Source organism: Equus caballus, chromosome 20, assembly GCF_041296265.1.
Source record: "Equus caballus isolate H_3958 breed thoroughbred chromosome 20, TB-T2T, whole genome shotgun sequence".
NCBI classification, from domain to species: Eukaryota; Metazoa; Chordata; class Mammalia; order Perissodactyla; family Equidae; genus Equus; species Equus caballus.
Window position 1 is genome coordinate 41,935,107 of NC_091703.1, and position 21,667 is coordinate 41,956,773.

The window sequence follows — 21,667 nt, forward strand, 5'->3', positions numbered from 1 at the left end:
AAATGAATCAACTGAAAAACTATTAGATTTAAGAGATTTAATAGCTCAGTAAGGTGGCTGGTCACAAAATAAATATATTTTAAAAATCAATGGAGCATTTTTGTAAAATAAAATGCAAAAATCCCATTCACTGTAACAACAAAAATAAAACAAATAATTTTAAAAATGCTTATTAGAAGAAAACTATAAAACTTTCTTGGAGTCATAAAAGTAGGATAGAATAAATGGAGAGTTACTATATTGCCAGTATAAAGATTCAATACTGTAAAGATGTCAATAGTCTCTAAATTAATCTATAAATTGAATGCAAGTTTAATTGAAATTCCAACAGTATTTTTTTTTAATTGGATAGTGGAGGGGTCTTAGATCATCTGGAACAATAAATGTACACGAATAGCCAAGAAAGCTTGAAAACGAAAAAGAATAATGGGAACCAACACCATCAGATTTTTAAAACTTTGTCAAATGGCCAATAATTTAATCAGTGTGGAACTGGCTCAGAGTACATAAACAGATCAATGGAGCAAAATGAAAGGCCCCAAATTAGACTCCAGTATACATAATAGCTTAGTTTATGATAAGATTCACATTTCAAATCAGTGCAGGGAAAATGGATTAGTCAATAAAGGGTTGAGATAGCAGGTTAACTTTAGAAGAAGGTAAGAATTTTACCTCACGGTAAACTCCAAAGTAAATTCTAAGTTGATTAAGGTTTTAAATGGCTTAAATTGAGCTGCGAAATAATATGTTGAACAGTTATATACTATTGGGGTGGCTAGGATTTTCTTAATCATAATACCAGAGTCCAAACTCAGAGGGACAAGATGGGGAGTTTGGATGAAGTTTTAAAACTTCAGTATGTCGAAAGCACCATAAATAGGGGGACCGGCCCCATGGCCGAGTGGTGAAGTTCACGTGCTCTGCTTTGGCGGCCCAGGGTTTCGCCGATTCGAATTCTGGGCGCAGACATAGTGCCACTCGTCAGGCCGTGTTGAGGTGGCGTCCCACATGCCACAACTAGAAGGACCAACATCTAAAGATACACAACTGTGTACTAGGGGGCTTTGGAGAGAAGGAGGAAAAATAAAATCTTTTTTTAAAAAAAGCACCATAGGGGCCAGCTCCGTGGCCGAGTGGTTAAGTTCGCACGCTCCACTGCGGCAGCCCAGGGTTCGGATCCTGGGCGCGGACATGGCGCTGCTCGTCAGGCCACGTTGAGGTGGCATCCCACATCCCACAACTAGAAGGACCTGCAACTAAGATATACAACTGTGTATGGGAGGGTTTGGGGAGATAAAGCAGAAAAGAAAAAAAAAAAGAAGAAGATTGGCAACGGTTGTTAGCTCAGGTGCCGATCTTTAAAAAAAAAAAAAAAAAGCACCATAAATAAAATTGAAGCACAAACGAGAAGAGTGTGGGTGGGAGTTACAGCATTCCATTGTAGCTGGAGACACTGGCAGCCCTTTATTATATATATATCACAAATCTTTAAAATGTTTGTATGTTTTGTCCCAACTATTTTACATGTGTGAATTTCTCGTAAGAACATATTGAGAGACATGCATCAAGATTTATATACAAAGATGTTTAATCTAGTGCTATCTGTAATATTGAAAAATTGAAAATGTCTTAAATGTACAAAAGGGTAGTGGTTGAATGAACAAGGATGAATCAGAATGATGGAACACTGTGCCACCATTAAAAACTATTCTCCAGTAATACTTAGTGACAATAAAATGCTCACAACATACTGATAAGAAATAAAGATATAAAATAACATGTATGAGTGTATGTATATATATGTAATTCATATACATATGATACATATGATATACATATGTACATACATATAATTTTTTGCTGATTTTTTGAGTTCATAATAGTTTACATCAATGTGAGGTTTCAATTGTACATTATTTCTTGACTGTCACCACATAAGTGCTCCCCTTCAGCCCCTGTTCCCACCCCCCATCCCCCCCTTCCCCTGGTAACCACTGAACTGTTTTCTTTGTCCATGTATTTGTTTATATTCCACATATGAGTGAAATCATCTGCTGTTTGTCTGTCTTAGACTGGCTTATTTCGCTTAGCATAATTCCCTCTAAGTCTTTCCATGTTATTGCAAATGGGATGAATTTGTCCTTTTTTCTGGCTGAGTAGTATTATATATATATATATATATATATACACCACATCTTCTTTATCCAATCATCAGTTGATGAGCAGTCAGTGTTTCCATGTCTTGGCTATTGTGAATAGTGCTGCAATGAACATAGGGGTGCATATGTTGCTTTGGATTGTTGATTTCCAGTTGTTTGGGTAGATACCCAGTAATGGGATAGCTGGGTCATGTAGTGGTTCTATTTTTAGCTTTTTGAGGAATTTCCATACCGTTTCCCATAGTGGCTGCACCAGTGTGCATTCCTACCAGCAGTGTATGAGGGTTCCCTTCTCTCCACACCCTCTCCAACATTTCTTATTTTTAGTCTTAGTGATTATAGCCATTTTAACAGGCATAAGGTGGTATCTTAGTGTAGTTTTGATTTGCATTTCCCTGATGATTAGTGTTGTTGAACATCTTTTCATGTGTTTATTGGCCATCTGTATATCTTCTTTGGAAAAATGTCTGTTCATCTCCTCTGCCCATTTTTTGATCGGGTTGTTTCTTTTTTTATTGTTCAGCTGTGTGAGTTCCTTATATATTATGGAGGTTAACCCCATGTCAGATATATGATTTGCAAATATTTTCTCCTGATTGGTAGGTTTTCTCTTTGTTTTGATTCTAGTTTTTTTTTTGTTTTTTTGTTTTTTTTTTGCCTTGCAGGAGCTCTTTAGTCTGATGAATTCCCACTTGTTTATTTTTTCTTTTGTTTCCCTTGTCTGAGATGACATGGTATTTGAAAAGATCCTTTTTAGTTCGATAATTTTATGGTTTCAGGACGTATCTTCAAGTCTTGGATCCATGTCGAGTTTATTTTTGTGTATGGTGTGAGATAGTGGTCTACCTTCATTCTTTTGCATTTGGCTGTCCATTTTTCCCAAGACCATCTATTGAAGAGACTATCTTTCCTCCACTGTATGTTCTTGGCGCCTTTGTCGAAGATTAGCTGCCCGTAGATGTGTGGTTTTATTTCTGGGCTTTCAGTTCTGTTCCATTGATCTATGTGCCTGTTTGTGTACCAGTACCATGCCATTTTGATCACCATGGCTTTGTAGTAAATTTTGAGGTCAGGAATTGTGATACCTCCAGCTTTGTTCTTTTTTCTCAGGATTGCCTTAGCAAATCAGGGTCTTTTGTTGCCCCATATGAATTTTGGGGTTCTTTGCTCTATTTCTGTGAAGAATGTCCTTGGGATTCTAATTGGGATTGCCTTGAATCTGTAAATTGCTTTGGGTAGTATGGACATTTTAACTATGTTTATTCTTCCAATCCATGAGCAAGGAATCTCTTTCCATCTCTTTATGTCATTATCAATTTCTTTCAGTAATGTCTTATAGTATTCATTGTATAATTCCTTCAGCTCCTTGGTTAAATTTATTCCTAGGTACTTTATTCTTTTAGCTGCGATTGCAAATGGAATTGTATTCTTGACTTCTCTTTCTGTAAGTTCGTTATGGGAGTATAGAAAAGCAACTGATTTTTGTAAGTTGATTCTGTACCCTGCAACTTTGCTGTAGTTGTTAATTATTTCTATTAGTTTTCCAATAGATTTTTTGGGGTTTTCTATATATAAGATTGTGTCGTCTGCAAACAGTGAGAGTTTCACTTGTTCGCTCCCTATTTGGATTCCTTTTATTCCTTTCTCTTGCCTAATTGCTCTGGCCCAAACCTCCAGTACTGTGTTGAATAAGAGTGGTGATAGTGGGCATCCTTGCCTTGTTCCTGTTCTCAGGGGGATGGTGCTCACTTTTTGCCCACTGAGTATGTTGGCTGAGGGTTTGTCATATATGGCCTTTATTATGTTGAGGCAATTTCCTTCTATCCCCATTTTGTGAAGAGTTTTTATCATAAATTGCTGTTGGATCTTGTCAAATGCTTTCTTTGCATCTATTGAGATGATCATGTGGTTTTTATTCCTCAGTTTGTTGATGTGGTGTATCATGTTGATTGATTTGCAGATGTTGAACCATCTCTGTGTCCCTGGTATGAATCCCACTTGATCATGATGTATGATCCTTTTGATGTATTGCTGAATTCGGGTTGCCAAAATTTTGTTGAGGATTTTTGCATCTATATTCATCAGTGATATTGGCCTGTAGTTCTCCTTCTTCGTGCTGTCCTTGTCAGGCTTTGGTATCAGCGTGATGTTGGTCTCATAGAATGTGTTAGGAAGTGTTCCATCTTCCCTAAGTTTTTGGAATAGCTTGAGAAGGATAAGTATTAAATCCTCTCTGAAAGTTTGGTAAAATTCCCCAGGAAAGCCATTTGGTCCTGGGGTTTTATTCTTTGGGATGCTTTTGATTACTGTTTCAATCTCTTTCTTTGTGATTGGTCTATTCAGATTGTCTGTTTCTTCTTGACTCAGCTTTGGGAGGTTGTAAGAGTCTGAGAACAAGAGTGGGAGTCAGGTCACCGTGAGAAGGCTGTTGCAAGAATCCAGGCAAGAGGTGGTGGTGACTTGGACCCGGGGAATAAAAGTGGAGATGTTGAGAAGTGGTCAGATCCCAGGTATGCTTTGAAGGGATGGTGCTAAGTCTCCTCTTGACCCCTTACCTGGATCAGTAGAAGAATCTCAGGCTCATAGCCACCTGAATAAAAATCAGTTCTTTCTTTGAGAAGGTGTATTTCAGAAGAGTTTGGAAAGTGAGAGGAGATAGACTATGGCTCACACTCACGTGTTACTACTTTTTGTCCCTCTCACACCTTGCCCCACTGACCTATTGAACATTTGTGAATTCTGTCAGAATAAGAGGGGCTCAGTACCTCTGTATGATCCAGAGGCTCTTCCCATTCAAGTCCCGCCTCTCCTTTCTTCTCCTTTTATAGTTCGCATAGATTCTTCTTGAACGTCCCTGGGAGCAGTGCCTGGATCCCCTTGAGCAGGAGAGATTCATGGGGGCTTTGGTGGGAAAATCCAGCTTTGCTCAGTAACCCTTGGCCTATTGCAATTCCTGGTTCTCCAAGCAGTGCACTTCCACCCTCTCTCAGGTGCCCATTGCAAAGTTTCTTCCTGTGGCCTTGAGTCCGTGAATAATCCTTAATGTTGCGCCTTGTAAACCCTAATGGAATCTCTGGTTATTAACCAGCTGGTGGCATTTAAATGGTGTATCCTGACAGCTTCTTCTCTGGTTCCTGATGTATTTCCCTTCCTACCCCATGGATTTCTCCAGTCCTTTGTAGCCTCTACCAGCAGTTCCCAATTCAGCCTCATTGTTTGCCCAACTACAGTGGTCTGTGTCTCTGAAGATTCAGGCTCATCCAGTAGATCAGGGCAAAAGCACACACTGGTTCACGATGTCCCCACTGACCCCATCTTCCCGGGCTGAGATCATGCCTCTCAAACTCAGGAAAATCTAGGTCCCCAAAGCCTTGATGAAAAGTTAATTTCTAGGGGCTGGCCCCATGGCCGAGTGGTTAAGTTCGTTCGCTCAGCTGCAGGCGGCCGAGTGTTTCGTTGGTTTGAATCCTGGGCGCGGACATGGCACTGCTCATCAAGCCACGCTGAGGCAGCGTCCCACATGCCACAACTACAAGGACCACAACGAAGAATATACAACTATGTACTGGGGGGCTTTGAGGAGAAAAAGGAAAAAATAAAATCTTTAAAAAAAAGTTAATTTCCAATTCCGTTTTCACAATCATGATCCATAGACTTCTTTAATTTAGTGAATTCACATGTCAGGGCATAAGTGTGGTTCTCTGCCTATAACATCAAATTCACTGATGAGCCTAAATAGTGTATTCTTCCCTGAGTTATAATCACAACTCTGATCTTGAAGTGGTCTCCACCTTCTCTTCACGCTCAGTCCAAGGTGGTGATGATCTGAGGAGCAGTTGCCCCTGAATGTTGCTCTCACAGGGCTGAGCTGCCTCGAGTTCCCTCTCAGGAAATAGACAGACTTGCAAACAAAACCAAAACCGACAAACAGAAGAAACTGCCAGCCTGACATCAGAAAAGAATAAAAAGCCAATTAAATCTTTACTGCAGCACCTGTAAAACACCAAAGGAGATTTCAGATCAAAACATATAACAAAATTTAAAAATTCTCTTTTCCTCTAAATACCCATGATAATATTGTAGCTGCCTCTCCCACCATCAATCTTCCTTCTCATTGTCTCCAAAGATGCAAAAACTCTCTAAAAGCCCGCCCAGCCTTGCACCCTTTGTCTCTCTCCCTGTCCCTACTTTTCCAGGTGGTCCTCCAGTGTCCACTCCACTTATTTCTCTCGTCAACACAACCAAAGGCCAGACCTGTTTGAATAACAAAGTTTTCTTCTTAGAAGCCACAGAGGGAGGGAGGCTGTGACCATTCAGAAATTAATTTTTGTTCTAATCCTGTTATAACTTCACGTTTTATCATAGCGATCCTTCTCCTGTGTTACAGAATGCAGAACTATCTCAATGGGGCAAGGACAAGAAGTTCATGCTCGAAAGCTGATTCAGATGTCAATGCAGCAGGTGTGTAGCAAGGGACACTTACCCCAAATGCGACATTCTTGCTATTGTCCCTCCGGCCATCATGTCCATCTAGGACCCCCACAGTGATGCGTGTGCTGCTCAATCATTATTTTCCATTTTTGTTTATGTGTATATAGACAACCTTTGATTACCTGTGAATTTTAAACCTCAACCTAGTTTGCTCCTAACATCCCCATAAAAAGCTTGTTCCATATTCTATAGTATATGCTCCATTTTTTTTTACACTACATATTTCTTTTTGACAATTTGGAAGATACACTTTCTGGTTACTAAGGATGCAACTCTAGCAGTCTCAGAATTTCATGATCAATATTAATAGATTGTGCTTAAGAAGTGACAGATTGAGACAGTTACATTTCAATTTTCGTTTAAAAGTCAGACTTTCATTTTTCATTAATGAATAATTTCAGGCAAATAAGAAATATTTGAGAACTTTATGTTTAAATATTGATAATGTTTTTTACTGAAAATTGCAAGCTGGACGGAGTGTTGAGAAATATTTTCCATCACACCTAATAAATACACAGGACATTAATTTTCTAGAAATGCTTGGTAGATGGCAATTTCAACTGTAATGAGTAACTGCCCCATTTATAAAAATAAAATAAGATCTTGGTTTATTTTTAAGCCTTTGATCTCATAATGTCTATAGCAACTTTGGTGCAGCTTTTCCCTGGGAATTAATGACTAGAGAGGGTTAATGGGCTAAAACTCCGCTTGGGTCATCAAATTTTCAAGCTAGTCATTAATTCTTAAGTGCCCTAAGCCTTAATATTTATCACATAGTTAAATTCAGTAATATATTGTATTTAATTTATAGATATCAAAGCAATGATATATAATTATTTTTACTCAGATCAAATGATTCACTCTATTGAGTGACTTGACAGTTCAACTTTGGGCCTTAAATAATTTCTCTAGTTTCCGTGAGTGAGAAACTTTTTAATTTAAATACTGCATCCACATTAAAGTTCTTTGAAATACTAGCTTTTATAACTTTCACGTTCTGTTTCTCAAAGTGCTATAAGTATTGATAATAATGCCACTGTCAGAAAAAAGCCCCCGATGAACAGGTGCGGCCACATTGCCGCTTGAGGAACGCCAGATGTAGGATAAAGCTGACGTTGTAGGATGCAGAGTGGGGACCCAGAAACTAACTGGATCCACAATGACACAAGCTAACCGTGAAGTCCATCTTCCTCTGGACACTGCAGTTGTCCAGAATAACACACTTGCTGTTTAGGCCAGTCTGAGCTGTATTTTCTCTTACAGTAGAAGGCGTAATACATGAGCCTGACTATGTATCTGTGGTGCTCGATATTTTGTAGCTGGAAGTATCTGATCTTGTTATATAAGGTAGCAAAACGTTGTCTGGTTTATAAACTGTGTTCCCATGGAGCAGGGATGGTCATGTGACTTGTTAAGGGTAGTTTTATCAAGTATTTAGATAGTGCTTAATATTTTGTGGTTTCAGGAATTTATGGGAAGAGTGATGACAAGAATAAGGTTTAGTATTATGGTAGCAAACGTCACCAGATGTTTTGTGTCCAACTTCCATGAGATAACGTGCATCCCTCTTTGTAACTATGGACGACTTGGTTTTGGAGTGCGTTCTGATTCACCTTAGGCAGGACAGTTTGTTAACAAATTCCAGAATACTCATTCCCACCATTAGATGGTGCACACACTGTACTCACACAAGTCTGACTTCAAGTTTTAATTTCTGTTCCCTTCTGAACCAGGGGTGGCAGAATACAATCATTTTGAACCCACTTGATTTCAAGTAATCAGTTTTAGGAGTAGCAGGAGAAATGATTCTATCGACGTATACTAATTTTATTAAAAACATGTGCTGAAAGCAAAATATTCACATGCTCTAAGCAATGCTTTAAAAAATGTGTACAGTTTTGTACAGTTGGTTTTATTAAAATCATAAAAATGTCTCAAGAAATTAATATGAAATCATTTTTGAATACAGGGTGGCTGGGTATTACTGCAAAATTGTCACCTTGGCCTAGAATTTATGGAAGAATTACTAGAGACATTAATTACCACTGAAGCCAGCGATGATTCCTTCCGGGTTTGGATAACGACCGAGCCCCACGATCGATTTCCAATTACATTGCTTCAGGTTGGTTACTATGAGATAAGTGTCTTTTCCTTGAGAGTTATATGAATAAAATGGCATAATTGGCATTATTGAAAGATAGAAACACAGCAGGACTTTTTGGTCCAGTAAAGTCTACTCTGCAAAATCTTATACTATAATTGTCAAAATCTTGGTTAGAATCACCCAGATTATATAGCAAGTATTTCTACAGAAGAGTTATAAGACTCAGTACTAATTTATTGGGTTTCGGCTCTGATTAACGCCATTAGTTTACACAGTGCTGAATTTCAGCCCTCATTTTATGTACCATAAACATATTGTTGTCTGATGTATTATAATGTCTATTTTATCCTTTACAATAACTTATAGAACCTAAACTACTGTTTGCTTTTTACGACAGACTTCTCTCAAATTCACTAATGAGCCACCCCAAGGTGTACGCGCAGGGTTGAAGAGAACATTTGCGGGAATTAATCAAGACCTTCTGGATGTCAGTAATTTACCCATGTGGAAGCCAATGCTTTACACGGTAGCATTTTTACACTCCACCGTGCAGGTAACTTTTGAGAGCAGTTTGCACGTTTAGGGGATGCTAATGCTGGGTTGCCTCATTGCTGCACTGTCTGCTCTCCTTACTCTGATTTTTTCCCCCTGATAACGCTTTTCCCCACCTGGCATAGTATATATTTGTTTATGTACTGAATGTGTCCTCCTGCCCTGTCCCCACCCTGGCCATTAGAATGTAAGACTCCTGGGCAAAGACTTTGTCTTTTTATAACTGCTGTATCTCCTCTGTCACAGCCGCTTCTGGGGCATTGCCAGAGCTCAGTAAATATTTGTGGGATGAGCAAAGAGATTATTATGATAGGAGCTTGGTTTTGAAAGTGCCTATGCTGGCCAGGAATGTTATGTACACCGTCTCGTGTCATACTAGCGACACATTTCACGGTAGGACTATCGCCGTTTGAGAAACGAGGAAATTGAGACTCAGAGAAGTTAAGTTCACTTCACAGACGGTAGACCTAGGGGTCAAGCCCCACACTGCCTGCCTTGGAAGTAAATACTCCAAGTTTTGAGCCTACTCCCCGCTAGTGAAATTGGTGGTGGTGTTGGGAAGAGGAGTAACAGTGGTCACTTGTCTTTCTCAGGTAGTTTGCTCTTTGCTTTTGCTATCTACCTATATAGTACTGTGTGCACGCATGTGTGTGTGTGGTGAGGAAGATTGGCCCTGAGCTAACATCTGTGCCAATCTTCCTCTATTTTGTATGTGGTTGTCGCCACAGCATAGCTTGATGAACTGTGTATGTCCATGCCCGGCACCGCAACCCATGCACCTGGGCCACTGAAGTGGAGCAGGTTGAACTTGACCACTATACCACCAGGCAAACCCCACTTATATAGTAATTTAATAATTTTTTGGCTACCCAGCAACTTATCTATGGGATTTTTCATTGTTTTGTTCTATTTTTGAATTTTATATGTGTTCTGCATTTGAAAACTGTATCATTTTAATGTACTGGATCCACTTCTTGATTTCACAGAGAGATGAAGAGCCTCCTTTAACCCCTTCCTACATGTCTTCCTTCCCTGAGGCTGGAGTGAAGACAAAACAGTTAACTGGCTGGTCCCAGGAGGCGTGCTTTAGCTGTGCATGGGGGTGCAAGAGCTTCACCTCATCTCTCCCCACCCTGCTTAAAGGTGGATGGGAATTTGGTGCTCACCCCAGAAAATACTGGGCATATTTACCCTAGGTTCATTGTCTCTACCACTTTACCAGGTTCCATGTTGCCCAGCAGAGAGGGCCGTGTAGAGAGGACTAGCTGGTGTTTATCTGTCCCCGAACCCTGAGGGAGTTAAAATCAGGTTAAAGGCTTTGTGGGCAGTTATTTTCACTAAGTTCCGTTGTGGCCTTTGGATTGTAAATTACAGCTTCCAAGTCACTGAAGTCTATTTCATACATTCTTATCTGGGAATTGCTCGCTTTGCTAGACCTTATCACGCTCTAATACAAATATTGCTTTAACTCTGTTATTTAATTATCAATTCACAAATAATATATTTTATGATTCTGTTCTCAGTGGTGATGATTCAACTCTTCCACTGTGCTTATCACGGGGAGATGATTGGGGGTATTTTCCATACAGTCTGTGCGGCAACCTGTGTTTTTAGTGGCCATTAGCCAACCGCTAAACAGAAGAACAAGAGGACCACGGTTTAGTCATGGAGCCAAAATGCTCGCACTTAACATCACGTGTATTTGGGTTAAAACAGAAAAAATTCTCCACTGCTAGGGCTGTGAAGCTAAAGGTTGAATATCTCTTAAAATCCAGTCATGGTGTGCTGGAAAGAGCACTCCATGGAGAATCGCAGTCCTGGGCGTTAGACTCGCTGTGAAGCCCATTAGCTCTGTGAGGTTGTTATGTCCCTCTCAAGGCTTCTGTTTCCCCATCTGTGTGTCTAGAGGCGGAAGGAGGTGATCTTTCAAGATTTTTCCCATTTCTAACATTCTGTTATCCCGTTCTGTGGCTATGTGGGGAGTGCAGATAATTCAAACATAGTTTCCTCTGTTCTTTTTTCATCAATTTCAGAAAGATTTACTGTGATATTGTCCAAATATTTTCTCTTATTTGGTTAGGATAGAGTCAGATTGACAGAAAGATCCAAAGTTCTTTAGGGGCTTTTGGTCCCGCGCCAGCAGCATGTGCCTCACTTGGGAGTTTGTAAGAGATGAATCTGAGGCCCCATCGCAGACCTGCTGAGTCAGAGCCTGCATTGTAATAAGATGCCCAAGTGACTCGTGTGCTCAGTAGAGTTTGAGGCACAACTGCGATGGGAGGGACTGTTCTGGATTTGGACAGATTGTGACTTATATTTCTCTAGTGTCGGACATGATAGCCGAATACTTCATTTGTTAATTGATTAATTGATGCCTCCAAATTAACCTAGATATCTCTTGCTTTCTACAAACATGGTGTATATATTTTGTCCTTGAAGAGACTGAAAAAAAGAACAGGGAACTGGCTCATGTCACACAATCTGAAGCTTCAGAGCTGGGGAGGAGTTCATGCTGGAGTCCATCACGCATTAGAATGGGGAACCTAGTGGTAAAATGTGAGAGTTGGATGTCCCCCAGCGTAATTTCTCGTACTAAGTTATGTTTTGGCATCATGCTATCAGCTCACCCCTGCCCAAGGGCATCATGTTTTATGTGGACCCTACTCATTGGTACAGACAACAGAATGAGCACCCTGCCTCTTGCATAAGAAGTAGATTTGGCTGGTCAAGGACAACTTTCTTGGGTAGAAGAGTGGTGGAAGGTGTGATTTGTTCTGTCGGTCGGTGAGGTGGGAGCAGGCTTACTCAGTAGGAGGGTGCCCTGGGTGCTGCCATGGGAACTTGCATAGATGCACAAGCCAGTTCTGCCCTGAGCTCTGCTTGCTCCAAACTCTCCCGGCCTCCCTCCCCTCTCCTCCAGGAACTTACCATCCTCATAGGCCAGGAAGTTACTGCAGCAGCAGCTGCTCTTACTGCAGTCTGGTGATGTCTCTCTTTGCCAGCCAGCCCTCCTGCCCTCGCCCTGGGAGCCTTGCCTTCTCGGTGCCCTGGTGCATGCCTCGGCTCCATTTGTCCACTACTCCTTGAGGAGATTTCCGAATCGTCTTGAAGATGAGTCTCAAGGGAACTCAGTATTGTCTCTCTATGGTTTCCCAGAAACTCCAGCATAACATCATTCTGGGTTTCAAAGCAAGCCCATGTTCACCCTTCAGGATTTTAATTTTAAATACATCTTCCTCCAAAGTCTTGGTCTTTTGAAACTTAATAATTACATTTGTAGTCTCCTCTCAACACCTCCTGTGGAAGGTCAGAATAATGTTTTCTGGTTTTTTCCTATTAATGGTTAATGTACCATTGCCCATTGTCCCAACGTACCCATTACCTGGGCCTCGGAAACCCCGGGAGGAGATGATGGGGTGGGGTGCTCAGTCCTTTTAAAAACTTCCCAAGTGATTCTAACATGCAACAACAGTTGAGAATAACTGCCAAACAGACATTGCCCTTAAGGGAGGAGTCTTTAGTCATTTTTACATCCTTTTCATGGTTTGGAATTTTCTCCCCATCACCTTGGCATGCCCACATTGTGGCCCACATTTGGGACTTTTCTAACAGCTTATACCCAACTCTTTGAGGTTTTTTGCTAAAGAGATTGATTAGGAGCTCTCAGGGCCTGCAGAGGCAGTTGCAAACTTGGAAATTTTATCACGGCTCTTAGAAATAATTTAAATATTAAATAAAAATGGCCATATCAATAGCAGCCAGGGAATTCCACTATGAGCAGGTCTTTATTCAGAAAAATGTTTCCTTCTCCTACATTTTGTTTTCTTTCTAAAGTTTGAGCCTTGACAAACACTCCCTTCAAGTTTAATAGTGTATATAAACTTCTTGCTTTGAGGAGCGTGATTATTAAGTTCTTAATTTAAACGTATTCAGAATAATTACAATAATATGACACAGGTTTTTAAAAAGATCTTCTACACTTTGCTCTGTAGTGTTTCCCAGTGGCTCTGGCCATTTCTGTTAATTATTTTCACCTGTTAAAGTTTCTCTTATATTGTCTAGTATGCATTGTATTTTTTCATTTTATGTTATCTCCAGTTATTAAATAAATAGGATGTGGTGCTCCAAAGACAGCCTTGATTTGAAGATGTGACTGAAGTGATTCTGCATGGGCCTGTGGGAGGTAGGATCATTGGGCTGAAGTAGAACCTACCATAAAATTGAAAATAGCTTTGCCATCATTAAAGTGATGATTCCGTTGAGCGACTTTTCTTCAGAGTTCTAAGGGAGGAATCCAGTTTTCCATACGTCACTAACAGTTCTGTGTTTTGTATATTTTTTGGAATAAAGGGAAAAAATTGTATTCATTAAATTCAGTAAGGAGTAGACTATTCTTCCTAAAATCATAACTCTTCATCTTAGTAATGGATAATAACTCCCTTGTCTTGAGTTTGGTTTTGGCTCTCTATCCTGACATTCAGTCTGTCTACATTCCATCCTTGAGTCATCACCTGAGCACATGGTTCCAGCTACTCCCTAGGGGTTGCCCTCTGCTGCAGTAGAACCATCTACCTGAAAACTCCTTCTGGATGCATCGTGAGCTTTGCGTTCCTATCTTTGCTCATGGCCTTCACCAAGCCCAGAAGTCTTTTCTCCCTTCTTTTCAAAGACCAGCTTCAGTTTCGTTCTTTCCAGAAGCCTCTGATTGAATGTCTTTTTCTTCAGGCTTATCATCTATTAAATTTTGACAGTTAATTATGCTCACTGTCACATTGTCCTTTCCTTATTTCTAGGTCTTATTTTCTCAACGAAATTAAAACCTTTTGAAAATACACTGATTCAAAAATTTTTCTATTATATCACGTAGGACTCATTTCACAGTTTCAAAAATACTGATTGGACTAAAAAGACTCAATATTCCAAATATTCCAAATTCTAGCAAAGTTCCCTGCTTTTGAGCTTCTGAATGAGTTCTTAGGCCCTAGTGGTTTGAATCATTCCTGATAGTAATCCAAGCTGATAATTCAGGGGTTTTTTTGTTTATTGTCATTTAGAGAGATTAGTGAGTCTCAAAAAAAGTAGCAAGAAAGTGAAATGACTTCATTTGTGAAGGAAAAGACACCCACCAAGATTTTGACTTTTTTTCCCCAAGATATGCTAAACAGTCTATGACTTTAGTAAACCAACCTAAAAAGTGAATGCTTTAAATGAAAATTGATGGGAAGTAACATAAAATGAAGCAAATTTCAGCATTGGGGCAATTTTCAAAGATCACATTTTAAGGAGCAAGTGAATTGCAATCGTTCAGTGCGTATAAATGGGAGTGATTCTATAGAGCCAATTTAAGCAGCTTCAGTAATAGGAAAGAAAGAATTATTCTTCATTCAATCTCCTGTCTAACTGAACAGTAACATTTAAAAATTGAGTCAACATAAGTAGAACTATTTCAGAGTTGATTCTGTTTTTTAAAAAATTAGAAAACATTTGCATTTCACCAATAAGTGGTTAGCATTCTTCTCTTTGAAGTCCTCAAGATGGAAGGAACGCCAGAGACTCAAGGCTTAGCTGAATGCATTTTCATATTAATATCCCATAGACCCTTCCAACCCACCCTTGCTCCTAGAATAACCTGGAGGCGGTTCACCTCTATGTTTCTGGGCACCACTCAAGAAATTCAAATCTCTATGTCAGCCTCTAAATTGATCCCCACAGAGGGTGAGAGGAAGAGTGCCTTTTAGTCTAACAATAATCAACTGCTGTTTATTAGACAACCATGAGCCTTTCCCCAAGGTGCAGTTGCAAAAGGGGAGACAAAAATGGGAGACAGGTTTTCACCATCAAGGCTCAAAATCTGGTTACAAGACCACATATTTCAACATGAAACAACTAGACAAACAAAGCAAGGCAACTTGAATGCTGAAACCAGGAAGCAGAAAGCCATCAAGTGAAGCTCACACCTTTAGGAACCAAGGCTCCCCGCTCTTGCACCTGGGACACCACAGGTCTCTCCTCCTGTCAAGGCTGCACCTCTGCTCCTTCTCACTTTCTCTGTTCAAGGTCGAAGATGGTGCTTCACAGCTCCTGTGTTCACAAGTCTCCTTGGTTTAAGCTCTGACTAGGATAACTCTGGAAAGCAAGTCTGAACCCTTACTCTAAATTCCTGGGAGAAGGAATCTGATTGGCTCCTCCTGGGCTGGTTGTCCACCTTTGATCTAATTAGGTAAAGTGTGGGCGTGGGAGTCACACCAGACAAATGTCTAACACCTGACAACCTACCCTAAAGAAGTACAGGTCTAGAGGTAATGGGAGTAGTTTACATTTTAAGAGTTATTTGTTTGCCCTCAGTCTGAACTCCTAGGGCCAGAACATCTAGACTCATTAATTTTCACGGTATGCCTAATATTTAAAAATCATATCCTAAAAATCAGTAATTAAGCCTTCTTGCTTTCTGAATTTCTTCTCTGACCTGTCCATGAACTTGTCTAAACTAAAATTCATTTAGATAACTTTAAATAGTGATATTATTGAGTATCTAAAGCATGGAGCAGCTGCAGTAAGAATTATTGGAATGGCTTGTGACAACAATGTGTGTGTGTGTGTGTGTGTGTGTGTGTGTTGGGTTGAGAAAGGCAAAAAAGGAAAGAAAAACTAATACAATCACTTGCCACATAATGACACTGTGGTCAACGACAGACCACATGTATGATGATGGTCTCATTGGATTCTTACCGTTTAGCCTTGGTGTGTAGTAGGCTATACCATCCAGGTTTGTGTAAGTGCCCTCCATGATGACTCCAGAATGGCGAAATTGCCTAATGATGTGTTCTCAGAACATATCCCTGCTGTTAAGCAATGCATGACTGTGTATATGTAGAGATAGAGAAGTAGAATTATGTCTTCCCATAGGTGTATCAGGATTTTACATTCCATAGAAGTCCCCACCTCAGGTACTAGGCTCAGAGGCCTAGGAGCTAACCCCAATAAACAATTGGACCTTCCGTAGAGAGAGATTGTGTGCTGAGGCAGGGCAAGATGACGGTATGGTAACATTTGAGTTAATCTATGTGGGTTGCTAGGTAATCAGGGCCTGGAATGATCAGTTCCAACACTTACATACCTTTAGAATGGTCTCCAGAATATCAAGGCAATTGAATCATTTGATCTGAGCCCAGTTTGATTATTTATGGGTGACTTGGCAATTCAAAACTGTTAGTCACTGGTTCATGGGAGAGAACAAATGAAGGCAATGTGAAAGTTTTAAGACAGCGTGTCATGTTTTGCAATAGAAATTCTTAGTCTTCAAAATCGGAAATTGCGAAATTACAAAATGAAACTAGCAGGGAGTCTAAATACTCTTGAGTGCTGAAGTTATTCAACTTGACAAACAAAAATTCAAACCCTTAGGTTTAACATTTGAAACTTTCTTTCCAAGAGTCCAATTTAGAATAAATGAATTCATTCAACAGACATTTATTGAGCACCTACCACATTTTTTTGAGTTGGCAATCGAGACCTAGACTGTTTTTTTTAAACCCAAGAACTCTCATTGGGCAAACATGTGGAGATTTGTTCTTGTCAACCATCTGGCTATAGAGCCATGGAACGATATTTCTGATGGTTAATATACCCGAAATTGTACACTGCTTTTCTATGATGTCAACTTATTTCTATATCATGCCTTAATTTTATTGTACTTCATGTTTTACTACTACTAATAAAAGGAAATAGCTGCATACAATTTTAAAATCTCACTCCATACTGACTTTTCTTTGGTGTTTTTAAGGAGCGACGCAAATTTGGTCCCTTAGGATGGAATATTCCCTATGAATTCAACTCTGCTGACTTTACAGCCAGTGTTCAGTTTATTCAGAATCACCTTGATGAATGTGATATTAAAAAAGTGAGTGAAATTGTTTCTTTTTTCTATTTTTATTGCTCTCCTTAAGCCAAGGTCCTACAGACATTTTCAATCTGTGATATGCAGTGAACTTGCTGGGGTCCCCCCACCTCCCCAAAAGGGACTGCTCATTCCAGTCAGCTGTTTACTGGTCCAGCCATTTCCACTCACACACTTACTGCCCACAGGAGTGCATTCGGACCCTGTCTCACACTTGTGTCTCTACCACATACAGAACAGAGGCGGACCACTAATGAAGAAACGCAGTGTGTTGAGAAACATCACAGCCTTCCTCATATCACACCCAAGGGCCACAGTGCGCTTCAAAAGAATGTGTACCTTAAATCAAACTTTTCTTCTTTCGTGCCTCTTTGAAGTGAAGATGTTATCTCCCAGCCCCTGTGAAAGTTCCTTTTCACCTTGTCACATCTTATCAGACTTTCAAGCTTTTGCTTATACATAGCAATAATCTCTAATAGTGGTCACTGATCATTATTTAGCACTTGACAGTTTTCAAAGTGCTCAAGTATGCAGGATCTCATTTTTATTTTCATAACTCCGTGAGGTAGACACAGAAGGCATTACTATTATCCCCATTTTATGGATGAGGTAACAGACAAGAGAGAACAAGGGACTTCCTCAAGGTCACACAGCAAGAACACAAACCCAGTTGTCCTTTCACACGTGTCATAAAGGGTTGGAAATCTATTTTTTCTGTGAGCTTGAGCAAGTTTAGTAGGCTCTCGAGCCTGTTTCCTCATCTATAAAGTGGCCATGGTTTCTGTGAGAAACAATGAGTGAGCATTTGTGAAAGCACGGTATATGGCACCCAATAACAGCCCAGTATACACCAGTTTCCTGCTGCTTCTCCCTTGCTTCCTTCTCATAGTAGATCTTGAAGATAATTATAGACACTGCGGCATCAGTATGGTGAGGGTGAACCATGACGAATTTTTCTCTGAGCAGGTGGGAAATCTAGCATCAAACCATCAATTTTCCTTGAAATTACAAAGGGGTATTAAATTGAATATGACATTTTGATGAGAAATTATATCATATGAGTTCATATTCTGTAATTATTTATCATTTTGGTATATACAAATAACGGTAACTTTGAAATAGTTGCTTTGAAAGTCAACGAAGCTGAAAAATAAAATTTTAACTAAAAGCAAATAAAAATCAAGCATCCTTACTTCTTCTACCCCAAATATATTGAAAAGTTTTTTTTAAAATAAAGAAACTATTAATATCTGAAATGTAGTGCTAGTATAAGATTGCTGTGGAAATTAATAAATACTTTGATGTAGTTACAGCTCACAGATTGAGACAGCAAAGGATTACCTTGTAGAAAAATCTTGTGAATGAATAATTTTCTAGTTGTTCTCATACCTATTCAGAAAATACATTACTAAGAAAGTATTTTAAAGCACTGATTACTTGATTTTTCTTATTTCTTCACTAAACATGACTTTTTTCTTCTCTAACGGCTTGGCATTACTATAATGAGTATTATAGGTAATTACATCCACAGAGTGAAAAATAGCTGTTCTGTCCCTCTTTTAAGTAATCAGTGAGCAATGTATCCACCAATGTTTAGTATTGTAGATTTTTCTTTGGTGAGCAAACAATAGCAGTTCCAATCATGTGATAGCAAAGGAGTTATTAATGTAAGATAATGAGTGATTTTAAATGCTAGTGCTTCCTTTTCCAGACCTTTGCTCTAAGGAAAGCTCTGAAATGTTTAGAATTATTCATTTGGATTGACAATGAATAACTCTGTTTTTATTTTTACTAAAGGGTGTATCATGGAGTACGGTCCGGTACATGATAGGAGAAGTACAATATGGTGGCAGAGTGACAGATGACTTTGATAAACGTCTACTTAATTGCTTTGCTAGAGTAAGTCAATTTAGGAAAAAAAGCTTGGGGACACATTTCATTGCATTTTCCTTTTAAATAAGAGTATTTTTTGTTTGTAATAGGTAAACCAAACTTAAAGGGAAAAAAACTATACAGTAGAGTTGCTGAAAAGAATCAGTCAACCAAACCAAACCAAAACCAAAACCCAAACCGAACTAACTAGCCGTCTACTTGTGGTCCAGAGCAGAGCAGTGGTCAACTCTCAATGGTCTATGAATCTTCTCCTATGTAGATGGGCTCCTCATACCCAGGGTCTCTCCCCATCTCCCCTCCTCTGTGAAAACACTGGACATAATTTCTCTGCCTCCTCCTCTGATTGCAAGTCTCATGGCAATTTCAAGCCCCAAAATTAGTGATTGGAGAATTAACCATAATTTGAGTTTTCTCATCTCGTCCATTAGGACAGATAATCAAAAATTGATGAGGTGTTAATTTTTTTCCCCTCTGTGCTTAGTAAAATCCATGTATATCACTTTGGTAAACATTTTCTAGAGAAAATTATTCCTTAGCAATTATGGCTCTCACGTCAAGGATGAATAGTGTAACTGCATCTACCAGACTCAAATTCTTCCTAAAATTTTTACATGTTAAAGAAGCAATAAACATTACCTAAGTGGGAGAAAAATCAGATATGTGAGTATTTTATGGTTATATGAATTCTTTACATTAGGATCTATATTGGTAATTCTCTGTCTCAATGATTTTTTTCCCCCTTAACAAAATTAAAACCTCAATAACAAAGCATAAGCTTTGGAGGTATTTTGGTAGACCGGAGGTTGACCAGAAAACTGATTTTTCTTTCAACCCTGACTTATTTTTGCAAGTTTTTCTTGAAGCCATATGTGGAGAAAGGTGGATGATGATAAGTATGGGTAAGGATGAGTGGAGGCAGGAGCCCAGCTGCTGGGGGTTAAACCGGTACAGGCCTCCCGGAAAGCAATTGGACAAAATTAGTAAAATTAAGTAGCCTGGGTAGATACATCCCAGAACATTTCTAGAAAAACTCCGCAAATGGATATGCATAAAAATGTTCGTGGCAACATTTTATGTGGAGCTGAAGGTTATCATCGTAGGAAACAGACTCTGAGATGGAGATCTGTTTGCAGCTCCCCACTACCCCTAGACATGACCTTGGCTGAGGCGGCTTCTTTCTGCCAGGGCAATTCCTGGGGAGGAACAATGCTGTGAGCCCTCAGTAGCCAATACTCCAGACAGCTGGGGGAACGAGTGCCTGGGTCCTGAAGAAGTGCCTGGTGGTGCATCACAGCATCCACTACAAATCCCTAAGAATCCTATGAGAATAGATGAGAAATAGTGGATGAGCACAGCGGAATACTGTTGCTCACCTTTCTAGGGTGCAATCTGGAGGCACTTAGTCTTCTATATTTTCCAGAGAAATTCTCAGGCAGGTCCGTGTACATGTGCAAAGATATTATTTATAGCATTATTTGTGGTAGTAGGAAGTTGAAGGCAACCTAGGAGCCTGTCACAGGGGAACAGATGAGTTAAATGTTTGTGTCGACTCGTATCGTGGAATACAAGGCGGCACTTGGAAGAAACAATCCACACGACATCATGCATACATGTTAAAAACTTAGCGTTGGCAACTAGAAGAACCCACAACAACAACAAAAATGCACAACTATGTACCAGGGGGCTTTGGGAGAAAAAAGGAAAAATAAAATCTTTAAAAAAAACAAAAACAAAAAACTTGGTGTTGAGAGTTTAAAAAAATAAAGTGAGATCTATGAAGTAACACATGTATATTTCACAAGGACATACAGCAACTACATTTAAATGGATGCCCTCAGAGGGAAGGCGACTGGGAGTGGACACCAGGGCTGAATGGGGAAAAACTAAAATAAAAGGGGCTTAGACTCGTGAGAATAATAAAATAAAGGAATGTGATAAACTCACCTCCGTATCTGAGGTTCAGAGGAGAAAAATAGATGTGTTAGTAAGGATACTTTGTGTTAGAATAATTCCCAAAGTACCTAAAATTGGAGTTTCAGCACTGGAGACGTGAGAAGTGGCTGGATTCTAGGTATATTGTACAGATACGACCAGCATTATGCTGATGGTGAGAGAAGGGGTCGGGGGTCAAGGATCACCCCTAGTTTTGACCTAAGCAACTGGACAGAGAATGGGGCTATTTACCGAGAAGGGGAAGGGCTGCAGAAGAAATGAGTATTATTGGCTGGGGGTGGAAATCAGTTCTGTTTTGATCATATAACTTTTGAGATGCCTACTAGACACTCATGTGGAGTTGTCTAAGACTGTAAGTTCCATAAGGGCGGAGACTTTGCCTGATTACAAAACTGCCAAATTCTCAGCATCTGGAACAGAACCTAGCACATAGCAGGTGTTCAATAAATATTTGTTGAATGAGAGAATGAACAAAGATAAACAAGGCAGTTGGATGTACAGTTCTGGAGTTCAGTAGAGAGCTCAGGGCTAGAGAAAGATTTGGAATTTGTCAGCATGTAGATGGCATTTAAAGTCAAAACATTAGATGAGACCATCATTTAAGAACAAATTGTAGAG

General features: G+C 39.6%; 1 protein-coding gene across 1 annotated transcript in view; it reads left to right on the forward strand.

Annotated features, from left to right (window-relative positions):
• DNAH8 (dynein axonemal heavy chain 8) overlaps positions 1-21,667 on the forward strand; it is a 283,834-nt gene that overhangs the window by 221,962 nt on the left and 40,205 nt on the right. Inside the window, exons 83-87 of the mRNA XM_070245526.1 lie at positions 6,547-6,620; positions 8,620-8,772; positions 9,152-9,307; positions 17,090-17,206; positions 19,001-19,102. Of these exons, the coding sequence (XP_070101627.1) occupies positions 6,547-6,620; positions 8,620-8,772; positions 9,152-9,307; positions 17,090-17,206; positions 19,001-19,102 (602 nt within the window). The remainder of the gene's footprint in view (positions 1-6,546; positions 6,621-8,619; positions 8,773-9,151; positions 9,308-17,089; positions 17,207-19,000; positions 19,103-21,667) is intronic.